The sequence below is a fragment of the Colobus angolensis genome, unplaced genomic scaffold (genome assembly GCF_000951035.1).
Source record: "Colobus angolensis palliatus isolate OR3802 unplaced genomic scaffold, Cang.pa_1.0 Scaffold186, whole genome shotgun sequence".
Taxonomy (NCBI): Eukaryota; Metazoa; Chordata; class Mammalia; order Primates; family Cercopithecidae; genus Colobus; species Colobus angolensis.
This window is the reverse complement of record NW_012114999.1, coordinates 3,751,112-3,765,289: the sequence shown is the minus strand read 5'-3', so window position 1 is coordinate 3,765,289 and position 14,178 is coordinate 3,751,112. Positions and strand designations below refer to the sequence as shown.

General features: G+C 42.1%; 1 protein-coding gene across 8 annotated transcripts in view; it reads right to left on the bottom strand.

Moving 5' to 3' along the window:
• SLC44A3 (solute carrier family 44, member 3) overlaps nt 1-5,928 on the bottom strand; it is a 75,022-nt gene extending 69,094 nt beyond the window's left edge. For 3 of the 8 annotated variants that reach the window (XM_011940023.1, XM_011940024.1, XM_011940025.1), the window contains exons 1-3: nt 5,793-5,923; nt 5,224-5,331; nt 1,600-1,742 (exon numbers count right to left, since the gene is read on the bottom strand). In XM_011940023.1, the coding sequence (XP_011795413.1) occupies nt 1,600-1,742; nt 5,224-5,331; nt 5,793-5,819 (278 nt within the window). In that variant the 5' untranslated portion in view covers nt 5,820-5,923. Of the gene's footprint in view, nt 1-291; nt 402-1,599; nt 1,743-5,223; nt 5,332-5,561; nt 5,739-5,792 lie in introns of those variants that run through there. The other 5 variants (XM_011940027.1, XM_011940029.1, XM_011940026.1 and 2 more) reach the window with 4 other exon arrangements.
• Nucleotides 5,929-14,178: the final 8,250 nt, after the last annotated feature.

Below are 14,178 nucleotides of genomic sequence, written 5' to 3'. Positions count from 1 at the left end.
TCTTCCAGCCCTTTGCAATCGCCATTTTACTTTCCGTTTCTAGGAATCTGACTACTTTACATATCTCCTATAAGTGGAATCATACAATGTTTGTATTTTTGTGACTGGTTTATTTCACTTGGCATGACATCCTCAAGGTTCATCCGTGTTGTAGTATGTGTCAGAATTTCCTTCCTTTTTAATAATTCATTGTAATGTACATATCACATTTTGATTATCCATGCAACCATTGATGGACACTTGAGTTGCTTCTACCTTTTGGCTTTTGAGAATAATGGAATGTATACTCACTTCAACCAAGAATGACTGTTTCTTGACACTGCATTATGAACACAGTGTGAAAAGGGAGCACATGGGCATCTAAGTTGCCCTTCCTCCTCCTGTCTTCTTTGTAAGTGGCTCTACAAGTACAGGAGAAAATGCCCCCTCATCAGTCCGTGTCCAGAAATAGCAAGAGCCCCCTTAGGAGGAACACACAGGAGGATAAGAGGCCTAGTCTGAGATTTGTATTTGGTGACTCCAAACTTATATTCAGGACTTATTTAGATCCTTAGGATTTCTCTTCTAGGAGCAACTTTTATTATTGAGTCTTAAAAATCCTTTTTCTAGCTGGGTGTGGTGGCTCACAGCTGTAATCCCAGCACTTTGGGAGGCCAAGGTGGGAAGATCACAAGGTCAGGGGATGGAGACCATCCTGGCTAACACAGTGAAACTCCATCTCTACTAAAAACACAAAAATTAGCCAGGCATGGTGGCAGGCACCTGTAGTCCCAGTTACTTGGGAGGCTGAGGCAAGAGAATCGCTTGAACCTGGGAAGCGGAGGTTGCAGTGAGCCAAGATCACACCACTGAGCTCCAACCTAGGCGACAGACTCTGTCTCAAAAAAATAAAAAGTAAAAATAAATAAAAAATTCTTTTTTTGTTCCGTCATGTGAAGCAAGAGCTAAAATCTTAAAAATTCTTACAAAGCAGTCTCCATCTTAGAAGGTCATGGTCAGGGATTTCTCTCCCCTCCAGGGGATTCCCATCTCTTCTCTCCCCTTTCTGTTTCCCTGTGGGAGCTGGGGTAGCGGGGTGCGGGGAAGAATGCAACCCTGCAGTGCCATAGCTGGGGCGGGAGTGGGACACAGGTCCCCAGCGTTCCAGGTGGCATTCAGGTATTTCCACACAGAAACAATGTGTGGATGATGTAGGGTTCAAACATATACGATTGGTAACATGATTCTAATTCCTTATGGAGAATAATAGCAGCAATGAACGTTTATTACACCTTAGCTCATGCAGTGTCTCGTGGATCCTTAAAACAACCTTGTGAGGCAGGTATAATAACTAGTTTAGAGAGATGAAAACTAGGCTTTGAGAGGTTAAGTATTCTGCCCAAGATCACACAGCTGAAAAGTAGCATGGGCTGAATTTGAACTTAGGACTGCTGATTCTAAAACTTGTACTCTTACTTGTACTATACACACAGCCTTCCTTTTTATGAAATAGGCTGACGGAGTTTTGAATGGGAACAGTTTCCAGGCTCTAAGTGATGAATTTATACAAAGTTTTGAGGTTCGGCTCCTTACAGACTGGGGACTTACTTAGATACTTACTTTTTTAGGGTCATGTCCTGCCCTGAAAGAGGGGCCCCTTCCACGGGGGAGTTCTTCTTGCCACACACGTTGCCAAAGCTGTCATAGCCGAAGAGGAGTCTCCCCGCGGCTCCAGCAACCACCGAGTAGCCCATGATAAACACCTGGCAAAACCGGGGACATATGAGAGCCTGGCCAAAGGGCTGAGCACACAGTACCCCACACCCCTGCAGATGCTGATATAAAATGGAGCCTGGTGGAACGTGAAGCGCTCCAGATCACAGCCCTTCGCTCTGTCAGCAAGGGTCAACAACTCCAGTCTATGAGCATCCTGCTTTTCTGCTATTTGTAAATTTAGGTAGAGAGAGAATCTAATCCACTGAAACAGATTTCTCTCCATTTTCTTACCTCTTTGTGCTTTTTACCCTTTTCCTTAAGAGTCTATCATTTTTCTTTTTGGTCTAACTTTACTGGTACAACTCAATTTTTCTTCCCCTGAGGTTCTTGCTTTATTTAAGTGCTTCAGGGCTATGCTAATTCTTTCCCTGAGGTTTTTTTTTCTTTTCTTTCCCACTAATTTTTGTTTTTTTCTCTTCTTACTTTTAGGGGATTCTGCAGAAGCAACACAGTTGATATGTATCAAAATACTGTTCACGAATCTGCAAATAGTGTTTTGGAATAACTGCTTAAGATGTAATAACCACAGGAATTCTGTTGGATAAGAACATCTTGCAATCTATCATCATTTCTTCCCAGTCTCATAGTGAATATGGAATATTTGAAATTTCAGTTCAAACAACTGTGCCATTAAACTGACAGGCTCTCTGCCAAGATTGAATATGTATCTTCCCATAATGCAAACTTAGTAAATTTCTCACTACTGTATACAATATATAGGATACCATTTAATACTCTATATTGACAAGTTCATTCCAGGAGAGCAGATATAATACACCATTCATTAATATATAGTATTGATACCTTATGCTGCAAAGGTACATTGTGCTAAATTCAAATACCTTCTAGATATTCTGCATTTATTACTAATTTAGAAATCAAAATAACAAACATTCTTCAAGTGTGCTTGAGACTTCGTTACTGGGAGACACAGGAATGACCAGAACCTACTCCTTGCCCTCCAGGAACCCAGCCTAGAAGGCAAGCAGGACTTACGGGCTGCAGACCTCCTGGGGAAGGAGGCTCCCTGTCCTTCCCCACTCTCCAAGATCCTCCTAAGTCTAACTGGTGAGATTCTAGAATGAATGGGTCACCTTTGCTAGTAGTGTGTGTCACTCACCCTTTACCTAAAGGCTGTGGAGTAGGTGTGACTCTGTTTGCCAATGTGGCTGGCACGGGAAGCTGACTGCACCTTGACATGCTTGTCCCGTCCTTTCGAGTTGGAGTGTAGTAAGGTCTTGATTGTGTCTGGACTTAGAGGGAGGAAAGGGGTCACGTGCTTCTGCCCCACTCACCAGTAATCTAATAACAAAGTGATGTTTTCCATGTACCATCATTCTTTCCTTTGGAAACCTGTGTTGAAGAATGGAAAGTTTTTCTGGGTAGGAGAGGTGGGAGTGGTTTTTGAGTATTCCTGAGTCCCTGCTAATAAAACTACAACTTTATGATTATTATTTTTTATTTTTATGTTTTGTAGAGGCAGGGTCTCGCTTTATTGCCCAGGCTGGTCTTGAACTCCCGGCTTCAAGGGATCTTTCTGCCTCAGCCTTCCAAAAAACTACTACTATAAACTTTCATTGTCCTAATTTCAAACATGCAATTGTGATTCTATATGAGAGGTAATATAGAAGGTGTGTACACTGGTCTAGTGGGGCCACCAAGGTGGTCACTGTCAACCATGCCTGCAAAATCAGGAAAATGGAATCCTGAGGGTTGAATAGGAAAAGGCAGGGTGGGAGAGGATACTGGAGGGGTAAGTAGAGGCAGAGACAGTCCAGACTTTGAGACTTTGTTCCTTGTGTTTAATGCAAATATAAACACAGGCTGGTGCTGCATTTGCAAGAACCATCTCTGCTTATAATTTTGGCTCCTTCCCCCAAGCCTTTGTCCAGTCCTAACTCAGGGCAGCACCATCAATAATAATCCTGTTGGGCATATCAACAGTCATGACATCTGTCACAAGACCTGAAAGCTGAGCAATGGAGACAGGAAAAAAACAAAACAAAACCCCAAAACAAAACACTCCTTGCTCTGTTTTAAATACCTTCAACTAAAAAATGTTGCAAAAGACACTAAAAGCCAGGGAGCTAAGAAAGGACTCTGACTCTTAAAACAGAAAGCCGTAATGAGAACTTGGACATACTAAAAACTTCAGACTTATTTTACAAATGAAATGTAACTTTAAAGCAGTTTCCAGTTCCGTGCCACCTCTCAGATGGTTCACAATTCTTCAGGCTGTGATAGGTCATCTACAAAGCCTTTCTCCAGGAATCTCAGCTGCTGGGCTGAGAGTTTGGTAGTGAGGTCCTAGGTTGAAGCTGCGGAGGGGCTAAGGCAGATCATTAAATCACAATAACAGCTTGAGGTCAAAGCTGCCAGGCACAAGGCAGGCCAGTCGCTGCCTGCGTTTATACAACAGCAGTCTCAGATAAAAACACCAACCATCTGTGAAGTTAGGCAGAAGGTATTGTAGGTGCACTGTCTCTCCCAGCTCCTAGAGGAGAGTTCCAACACAAGCAGCAAAAAGTCTGATTATGTGTTTCAGACCTAACCTTCCACTGTGCCTGTAACCAAACCTGTCTATGTGAAACGGATCACAAGTGAACAAATGCCTGAAGTCAACAAGTGAACAAATGCCTTTCTTATTTGGAAAGAAGAACAAACATGACATTTTAGGGCCTATTCAGATGGAATTCTTTTCAACAAAGGTAATTACTATCTGGTAGTTATTACCCTGCTCTATACATTAATCATTTACCATGCAGCAAATAGCATGCCTTAGCCTAGCATGGATAATTTCGTGAAAGCGGCCTTTGAAAACGTTGGGTGAGACGTTTTCTGCTGTTACCTACAACTCTAAAATAAGTACTTCCAACAGACTCAGGATTATAACTGCACAGCCTGATGGGGTTTACCAGCAATCATACATACCTGGAAACTAGAGTAGGAAAAATCATTCCTTGTTAGCTATGGTTAACAGTATTGGCTGCTAAACACAACATATCTTGTGTGTGTGTGTGTGTGTGTGTGTGCATGCGTGTGTGATGTTCAGCTAAAGGAAATGCAATTTATTGCTAGGCTTACCCTGGCTTTTCTTTTGTTAAAGGTGCACCAAAAGCTTGAGGAATATTTGATTTGGGGGTGTGGCAGGTGGTAAAAGAACTTCTGTTTAGTAAGTTCGGATAGTAAGAGGAGGCACATTGGCCTTACTAAATAGCAATCACGTTGCAAACTGTTAATTCCCATTTCCTAATGGAGTCACCCCTTAGAAAATGGCCTGTAGCAAAAAGACAGCCTTTCTAGCGAGTCTAGGACAAGAATTATCCCGAGTACTAACTGATGTTTATTGTGGGTTAATGGCAGAAGTCTCTCACTGCAGCACCAACTACGATTTACATTTGGGACAGAGTTATTTCCAGACGCGCCACACACACACTGGCCTCTTTCCTCCCAAGCACCCACACTTACCAAACCAGTCCAAAAGAGAAAGAACAGGAATAACCATGCCGTATCTGTGCATTTCCTATAAATCTGGGGTCGCCACTCCCTTTGCCTAGGGGCTTCTTCTGCAGAAACCTTCCAGAAAAAGGGAGAGTTGAGAAAAAGAAGATAAACAAGTGGACTCAACCTGGAAACCGAACCCAAATCTACTCGAAGAGTGGTCAAAGTAACCAATCTTTTTCTAAATTTTTAAAATTATTATTATTATTATTATTTACGTGGCCACCTGAAGCTCTTTCACGCAGCCTTTGAAACACCTGCCCTGTGCGGAGCGGATGTTCAGCCCCCTGCCGACAAGTGCTTACCTGGAGGTGCACCTGAGGGCGGCCCCAAGTTTGCGCCCCGCGGCCCGCGTCTCCCTCGCCTCCGCCCCAGCACTGGAGCAGGGTCCAGGGTCCTCCCCGCCAGGTGGCCCCAAGGTACTAAGCGGGGGCGGGATCCCCGAGGCGCTGGAAAGGCGGAAGCGTCGGGCGGGGCAGGTGAGCGCAGGAGGGGGACCCGACCCTCCCCCGAGGGCCGACCCTGTGGGCGCTTACCAGGTACTCGGCGCCCAGGCAGTGCATCGTGCGCTGGCCAGCTGGGGCCGGTGAGTGGGAGCCTCCGCCGACTCCGGTACGCGGAGACTCAGCGCCCGCGAGCCAGGGCTGGGGCTGAAGCCGGGGCCGGGCCGGGGAGGGGCGGGCAGGGCGCAGCGCCGCCTCCCGTTCGCCTCTGCGCCTGGTCCGGCGACTGCGGGCGCCGCGGTCCACTGGGTCCGCCTCTTCCCAGCAGGGGTTTCTGCCCAGCTCACCCGCTGTCAGCTGGGGTCCTGCTCTGGTGGGAGGAAAAGGCTGAGACGCTTCCCTGCCCTGTTGCCTCAACCACCTCGCGGCAGCGGCTCCCAGGATATGCACTTTGACGACTGAAGCTGAGCCTGCGCCGCCACGACCTTGGGCGGGTGGTCGGCCTCTGCTCTGAGCAGGAAGTAGAAAGTCTCAGCAGACCCTTCCTGAGGGCCGAGCAACAGTGTATTCTACATAACAAACAGGTAAGCAGCATTTACTGTGTGCCGGATTCTGTTCTCACTGCTGTTGTTATTCCTAATCTACGGAGGAGGGAAACTGAGGCACAGCCAGCGGTAATGCAACTTGTTCGAGGAGACACAGTAAGCTGTGGAGGCAGGAGTCGAACTCAGACACTCCAGGAGACCGGCGCTCTTGAGGTGGTTTACTCAGACTTCTCTCCCACCTTGCCTTAGGGCAATCATTGCCTGACTTCACAATTGAAATGGTAGTGTCCAACCGAAGCGACTGGTGGGATAGTTTTCCAGGTAATATCAGACCAGCACAAAAGCCCTGTTGGGGTGAGGAACTTAAAAAACGAAAACCAAAAAAACTGCAGACCGACCTCCCCCCACCTCCTCCCAATCGAGCCTCTACCCTTCCCCCTGCCACTCTCAGGGTTGCTAGGTTAATTGCTTCCTTTGGGTGCTGCTTCTCCCTAAGGGTAGAAACCTGACTGGAGGAAAGATCTGGGAAAGTGGCGGAAACTGGGAGTGACAGACAGTGCTAGCGATTTCCTTCTGGGCTCACACCACTCTCCCACTCCAAACTCACTGGGCCTTCCTTGTTTATCAGACAGAGTTGGTGAAACCCCAGGGGAACATGAATTCACAGGACAAAGAATTCGACACTGGAGGAGTGCAACTACTGTTAAAAGACCACAGTTGAATAACATACGCCATCTGAAACTGATCAGTAGAGCAGATGGACCAAGATTTTTAAATAAGCATGATAAATTTATTTAAAATGAGTTGTGATATTAGCAATATGAATCAGGAAAAAATATGAAACTAAAACAGAGATATTAGGCATAAAAATAATAATTAGAATGAATATTGATGCTACATATTAGTAATGTGCAATAGTTTAAAAGATGCAGCTGACGATAAATTAGTAATTGGAAGAGCACTTTCAGCAACGCTCCAGAGGCAGTAGAAAAAGTTTTAAAAAACAAGTTAGCTTATTTGTAAATTTTCTAGCTTATACTGAGGATAAAACTAGAATAGAAAGGAAGAAATATAAAAACGGAGAGGAGGAAATATTTGAAGATATAATGGAGATAAATTTCAAGGTAGAAAAAACCTTCAGATTGAAAAGGTTTATCTCAAGTAAAATATTTCTACGTGTAAGTATTTAAAAGCATAACTTTGAACTTACGTTCTATTAAGCCATATTGTCATTAGAATGTGAGAATGTATTAATAATACAGATATTCTTATGGAAGATTCATTTGAATGACATTCTTGGAGGAAGTAATCAAGCAAGAAGATAAACAAATTAAGGAGATGATACAATAGATATAGCATGAGAGTGGCCAAATATTTAGGCTGAATTTACTGTTGTGTTAGAAAAAAGGCCAGGAACCACCCAAGAGTCCAGAAGCTGGTGGGTGGCTATGCATAACTGTGATGCATCCATACAATGAAATACAACTAAGCATTAAGAAAGAACAAACTTCTGACATATACAAAAACATGGATGATCTCAAATGCATGTTAAGTGAAAAAAAGCCAGATATAATAAGCTACTCTATGATTCCATTTATGTGACATTCTGGAAAAGGCAGAAAATAGATCAACGGTTGTCAGGTGCTGGGGGTGAAGGGAATCTGAAGAAACTTTTTGAAGTGATAGAAATATTCCATTATCTTGAGAATGGTACTGATGACCCAATGGTATCTATTTGTCAAAATCTGTAGAACTGTACACTAGAAAAGGTGAATTTTATTGTATGCAAACTATATTTCATTAAACCTGACTTATAAAAACTCTTTTCAAAAGTCTAGAAACAAAGAACAATATATGTATAATTTCTCAAACCTAAAATTATAGACCATATCAACATTTTGAGGGGTGTGGGGCTCAGGAATGAGAGGCTAAAATGACAGGATAGTGGATCTAAAATAATGCCATTCAAAGGGTGGTTCACAAAAAATTAATGGTTCTCAAAGAGATAAGGAGCTTGTACCAGAATGCATATCAGCTATGTTATAAGCAAACTCTTTGATTCAGCTGACATTTTCATAGCAAAACTTTCTCAATGAAGGAAGCTGTATGTTGATTTACATTCAGGCTCAAATCTCATCCTAGAATGGATAAGTAACCCAGTACTACTTAGAGTACTTAGAGTAGTACTGGGTTAAATTACTACCATATGGGAGGAAGATGAAAAAAACTGTTAACTTTAATAAATCAATAAGGATAAATATTTGTGAATGTAGGTCTTAAGGGTAACTACCATTAAAAAAGAATAAAACATATAAATTGTAAAACAGTGGAAGAAAATATTATCGAATGAAAGGTAAGAGAGCAGAGGAAAAAGGAATTAAAAGAAAGTGCAATAATTAGAATATGTGAAATTTGATAGCAGAAATAAAATTACTAATAATAACTTTTACTTTCAGAGCACCTAATATATTCCAGATACTTTTCTGGGTGTTTCTTATTTGATCCTCATAATAACCTTATGAGGAAAGTACTATTACTTTCATCATCCTCATTTTATAAATGACAAAACTGAGATTAATTAACTTGCTAGAAAGTGGCAGAACCAAGGCCTGAACCCAGGTGGTCTGGATCTAGAACCCATACTTAGAACCGTACTTAGAGCTATTCCATGCTGCCTCCTAAATAGAGCAGCAATTACAATAAATGTAAGTGGCTTAAACTAACCAATTAAAAAACAGTCTTTCAAATTGAATGAAAACAAGGGATTCAGCAATATGTTTTCTACAAGAAACTTGTTTAAAACAAATAGACACTAAAAGGTTAAAAGGCTTGAAAAGGATACAGTGCAAACATGAACCAAAGAAAGCTCATGTAGTAATTTTAAAACCTGACAAAATAAATGTTAAGACAGGAAGTTCATAAGAGAGGTCATAAAGGTGCCCAACAATACAGCTTTAATATTTATTAAGCAACAGCTAACAGAAGTTTAGGCAGAAACAGATAAGTCAGAATTTTAGTTGGAGATTTCTAACTAGCTCCTCTCAGTAGCCAATAGATCAAGTAGATAGTAGATACGTTCTCTCTCCTCTCCCAACACACGTACACACAGAAAACAAATATGCAAGGTCTGGACAATTTAATTAATAAACTTGAGCCATGAGATATTTACAACTCATATACATTTCCATCAAACAGTGAATACATGTTCTTTCTCTTCAGGTACATGTGAAACAGTAAAGCAAAAACAAACCATGTATTAGATCTTAAAGGAAGGCTCAATAAATTTCACAGTGCAGTAAAATTAGAAGTAATGAATAACGATATGTGTGGTGGACAGTTTTTAAGGCCCCTATGATTTCCACCTCCTGGTGTTTATACCCTTATGTAGTTCCCTTCTTTGGCTATGGATGGGGTCTGTTCCTTCCAACCAATTATGATGGTTAATTTTATGTATCATTTTGAATAGGTGAGTTATAGGGTATCCAGATATTTGGTCAAACATTATTCTGGGTATTTCTGTGAGTGTGTTTCTGGATGAGATTAGCATTTAAATTGGTGGACTGAGTAAAGCAGCTTTCCCTCCCTAATGTGTGTGCCTCATCCAATCAGTTGAAGGCCTGAATAGAACAAAAGGCTGACTCCATCCCCCTTGTAAGAGGATTCTTCTGCCTGATGGCCTTGGAACTGGGATATTGGCTGTCTGTCTACAGCATCCTACTGGTCTTTGGACTTGAACTGGAACATTGACATTTCCTGGTTCTGCAACAGCTTCCAGCCTTTGGACTTAAATTGGAACACTGGTTTTGGAGATTTTGGACTTGCCAGCCTCCATAATCCCATGAGAGTCAATTCACTTTAATAAATCTCTTTATAATATCTATCTGTCTGTCTGTCTGTCTATCTATCTATCTATCTATCTATCTATCTATCTATCTATCTATCTATCATCCATCCATCCATCCTATTGGTTCTGCTTCTCTGGAGACCCCTAATACACCAAAAAACACGATAAATATGATGGAAAGTCCTTCCCATGAGTACATGACGTTAAAAAAGAAAGAGAACCCAGTTAGATTGTGCCCAGACTCCTTACCAACAGAAACTATAAGATAATAAATGTGTGTTGTTTTAAGTCACTACATATGTGACAATTTTTCATGTACAACAAATAATACGGCAGATGTATTAGTTCATTCTTGCATTACTATAAAGAAATACCCGAGACTGGGTAATTTATAAAGAAAAGCGTTTTAATTGGCTCACGGTTCTGCACACTATACAGGAAGTTTAGTGGCTTCTGCTTCTGGGGAGGCCTCAGGAAACTTACAATCATGGTGGAAGGCAAAGAGGAAGCAGACATGTCTCACATGACTGGAGCAGGAGAGAGACATGGGGGAGGTGCAACACAGTTTTAAACAACCAGATCCCACAATAACTCACTATTATGAGAACAGCACTGAGGGGATGGTGCTAACCCATTCATGAGAACTCGACCCTTATGATCCAATCACCTCCCACCAAGCCCAGCTTTCAATACTGGGGATTATAATTTGACATGAAATTTGGGTGGAGACACAGACCCAAACCATATCAGCAGAATAGCAAAAAACAAACAAAAACCCACAAACAAACAGAAACCAAAAAAATACCCCAAACCTCATTTGGAAACTAAATAACATCTTACTGGACAACATCCTTGAGTCATAAAGGAAATTAAGAAATATTTAAAATTGAAGGTTAATAAAAATTCTACATGTCAAATTGAGACACAGCTAAAGTGCCAGTTAGATGGAAATGTATGCTTATATCCATCAGGAAACAAAAGGTTAAAAATAAAGTAGCTAAGCATTCAACACAATAAGCAACGGCATACACAGTGAAACAAGAAGAAAGGCGATATGGGCAGAAATCAGTGACAGAGAAAAGTAGAGAAGATGAACAAAACAGAAGTCAGTCCCATGGAAAAGATTAAGAAGACCAAACTTTGGCAAGACTGATCAGGAAAAAAGAGAAAAGACTCAAAATAAGACAGAATAATGAAGGAAATAACAAAAGATATTAAAACATTTAAAAAGTGTTATGAACCCTAATATATGTAAACCTAGATAAAATGGATATGTTCCTAAAAATATAAAATGCAGCAATTGGTATAAGAAGAAATAGAGAATTTGAATGAACCACTAAGTGTTTAGTAAATTGAAATGGCAGTTAAATATCTCTCCTAAACTCGCCCCACCCCAACTCAGATCTAGAGGCTTTTAAGGGACTTTTAAGAAACAGTTAATTTCTATAATACACAAGTTGCTCCAGAAATAGAAATAGAGCAAAATTTGCTCAGGTCATTTTATGAGGCCAGCATCAACCTAATACCAAAACCAAATAAAGATTGTACTGGAGGAAAACAAAAGGAAGAAAGAACTATTATTACACTTGTGAACTAAGATGTCATTTCAAATAAATTTATTATTTGCTTTAAAAAGATCCAGTTTTAGGAATTCCCTAAAAATCTATTAGAGCAATAGGCCAACAATTGGATAATAGCTGTCATCAGGATAATATCCAATTGTCGGCCTATTGCTCTAATAGATTTTTAGGGAATTCCTAAAACTGGATCTTTTTAAAGCAAATAATTCAATTATTTGATTACCCTTAAGTTCATATAAGAGAGGCAGAATATGTGTTTGATTCTTTCCCTTTAAGTTTTTGAAATGAGTTGGTCCCTAGAATTTTCTAGAGGCAATCATTAAGGATTTATTTTCATTTAGTATTATTGAGAACTTATGAACATAGACATATTCAATGTATTTCAAGGATGGGATATTTATAAGGGTTTTAGGGTCTGGCATAAGATGGGTTTTTCAAGGCAGGGATGCTGATTTAATTGGCCAGTTTGTTACATAGTAAGTTGAGAACTGGTGGGCACAATGAAGGGTAGGGAGTTGAAGTGATTTTTGAAGGGCACAGTTGTGTGGTAACCCCGCTGAAGTAGACACGCTTAACACTTATGTATGGATGCACCTGCTCTTGAACATACCTACCTTGTTTCTTTTGTTTCTGCCTTTTTTTACTCCCCTCTGCCCCCTACAACTTGGGCACTCATGCCTGACCCTCTCTATTCCTCACTGAGGCAACATCATTGCTTAGCCTTAGGATCATTGTATCTCCAGATCTATTGGCCCAGCTAAGGTGCCAAGCTCGCACAGTTTCCCACCCTCAGTCTCTTCACTCCAACCCCATGCAGGCCCCTAGAACTTCTGTAGCACTTTGGCCTTAACAGTTTTTCCTCTTCTCTGTGTGTTTCTTCATTCCATACCTCACATTCCCCTCCTGTCCATCTGTTCCTAACTTTCTCATGATTTTCATGTTTGTCTTATATTCTAATCTGCATCTCTTCCAAAGGCCTTTGGCACCTCTTTTTTAAACTTCTAGATGCTCACTGAAGATGCTGGGATCTTGCTTTTGTCCCAGTCTGGTCACACAAAGATATAGTTAGGGCCACTCAGGTTGCCTGCGTTGGTTTCAAAGTGTATGACCATTACTTCTTTGGGGCAGGTTTCCCAGATGCAGACTGAAGCTTGACCTAAGCTTCAGCCTGTGTATCTTATTGACACTACTTTGGGGCCAGCACCTAAGAAAGGCCAGACTTCCCACCCTTCATCCCACTTTTCCCAGGCTTCCTTCCCCTCCTCATCAGCTCCTGTGGCTGAGTTCCCACCATGCTTTGGGCCTGATGCCCTCTGGATAAAATACCATGATGTTAGACTCTGATAGAGCAGTTTCTCTTCCCAGACTAAGAAGGGGCTCACTTTACAGGAGTCAGTTATCAGAGGCTCCAGTGGGTACAGGATCACTGCCTCAGAAGGACCAGATCCTTCCCCATCTTGCCTTTCCTGTCAGCCATGGGGCTCATCCCTCAGACCAGAAGCCAGAGATGAGATGAAGGATGCAAGAGGTCTTAGGTCTTTGTAGTTGGTCCAGAAATGGCCCAAGATGTACTGGATAGATAAGGAGGTATTGGGGAGCATTTGACTAAGAGATAGGGAGGGAGGTGGGGGGAAGGAAACCAAGCAAGGTGTGTGTGCGAAGGACTCCCAGCTCTTTAAATCTGAATCCTGGTCATTTCAGGATGAGGAATTTTCAGCCTCAGAAGTCCTTCTTTTCTCCTTGAAATCTTTGGATTAGAAATCTAGTCTCTGGGGGAACCTTGATTAATTTTAGCCTGTCTTCATTTGACAGGGATTGACTCAGCACTTGCTTTGTGCCAGGACTGGGGCCAACTCAAGGGGCACAAACACCAAGAAGGAACATTTGCCCACTCCAGCGAGGTCAAGCTTAGTTGAGGGTTAATGATGAGGCAGGCTGATGCGGGTTCTTTGCCCAGTCCCATGGTTCCAGGAAGCCTTCCTGGGAGAGGGGGCCTGAGTTGAATGGTGCAAGATGAACAAGAAATGGCAAGACAGAGAAAGGTGGGAAGGGCTTCCCAGGCAGAAGAAACAGCATGGCTAAAGGGCTAGGTGCATGGAGCAGCAGGGGACCCCCAGCCATGTAGTATCACTGGAGGATGAACGTGACGGGGAGAAGGAGGGCAGCCGTTAGGGCCCAGCATGCCACACTAAGAAGCCGTTTGCCTTTCTATGATTGTATCTTTCTCATTTGCCCTCACTTTGTAGAACAGTTTTTAGAAAATGCTACCCTGTCTTGGTTGTGCTCAGAGGACTGGAATGAGAGGAGGGGCTTGTGTTCCCCTTGTACCTCTGAAGAGCAGGGAGCAAGGGTAGGCTTGGTGGGGGCAGCAAGATTCCAACAGGAAAATTATATATTATTATTTTTGAGATGGAGTTTTGCTCCCAAGTAGCTGGGATTACAGGCGTGCACCACCACATCTGGCTAATTTTTGTATTTTTAGTAGAGATGGGGTTTGTTATGTTGGCCAG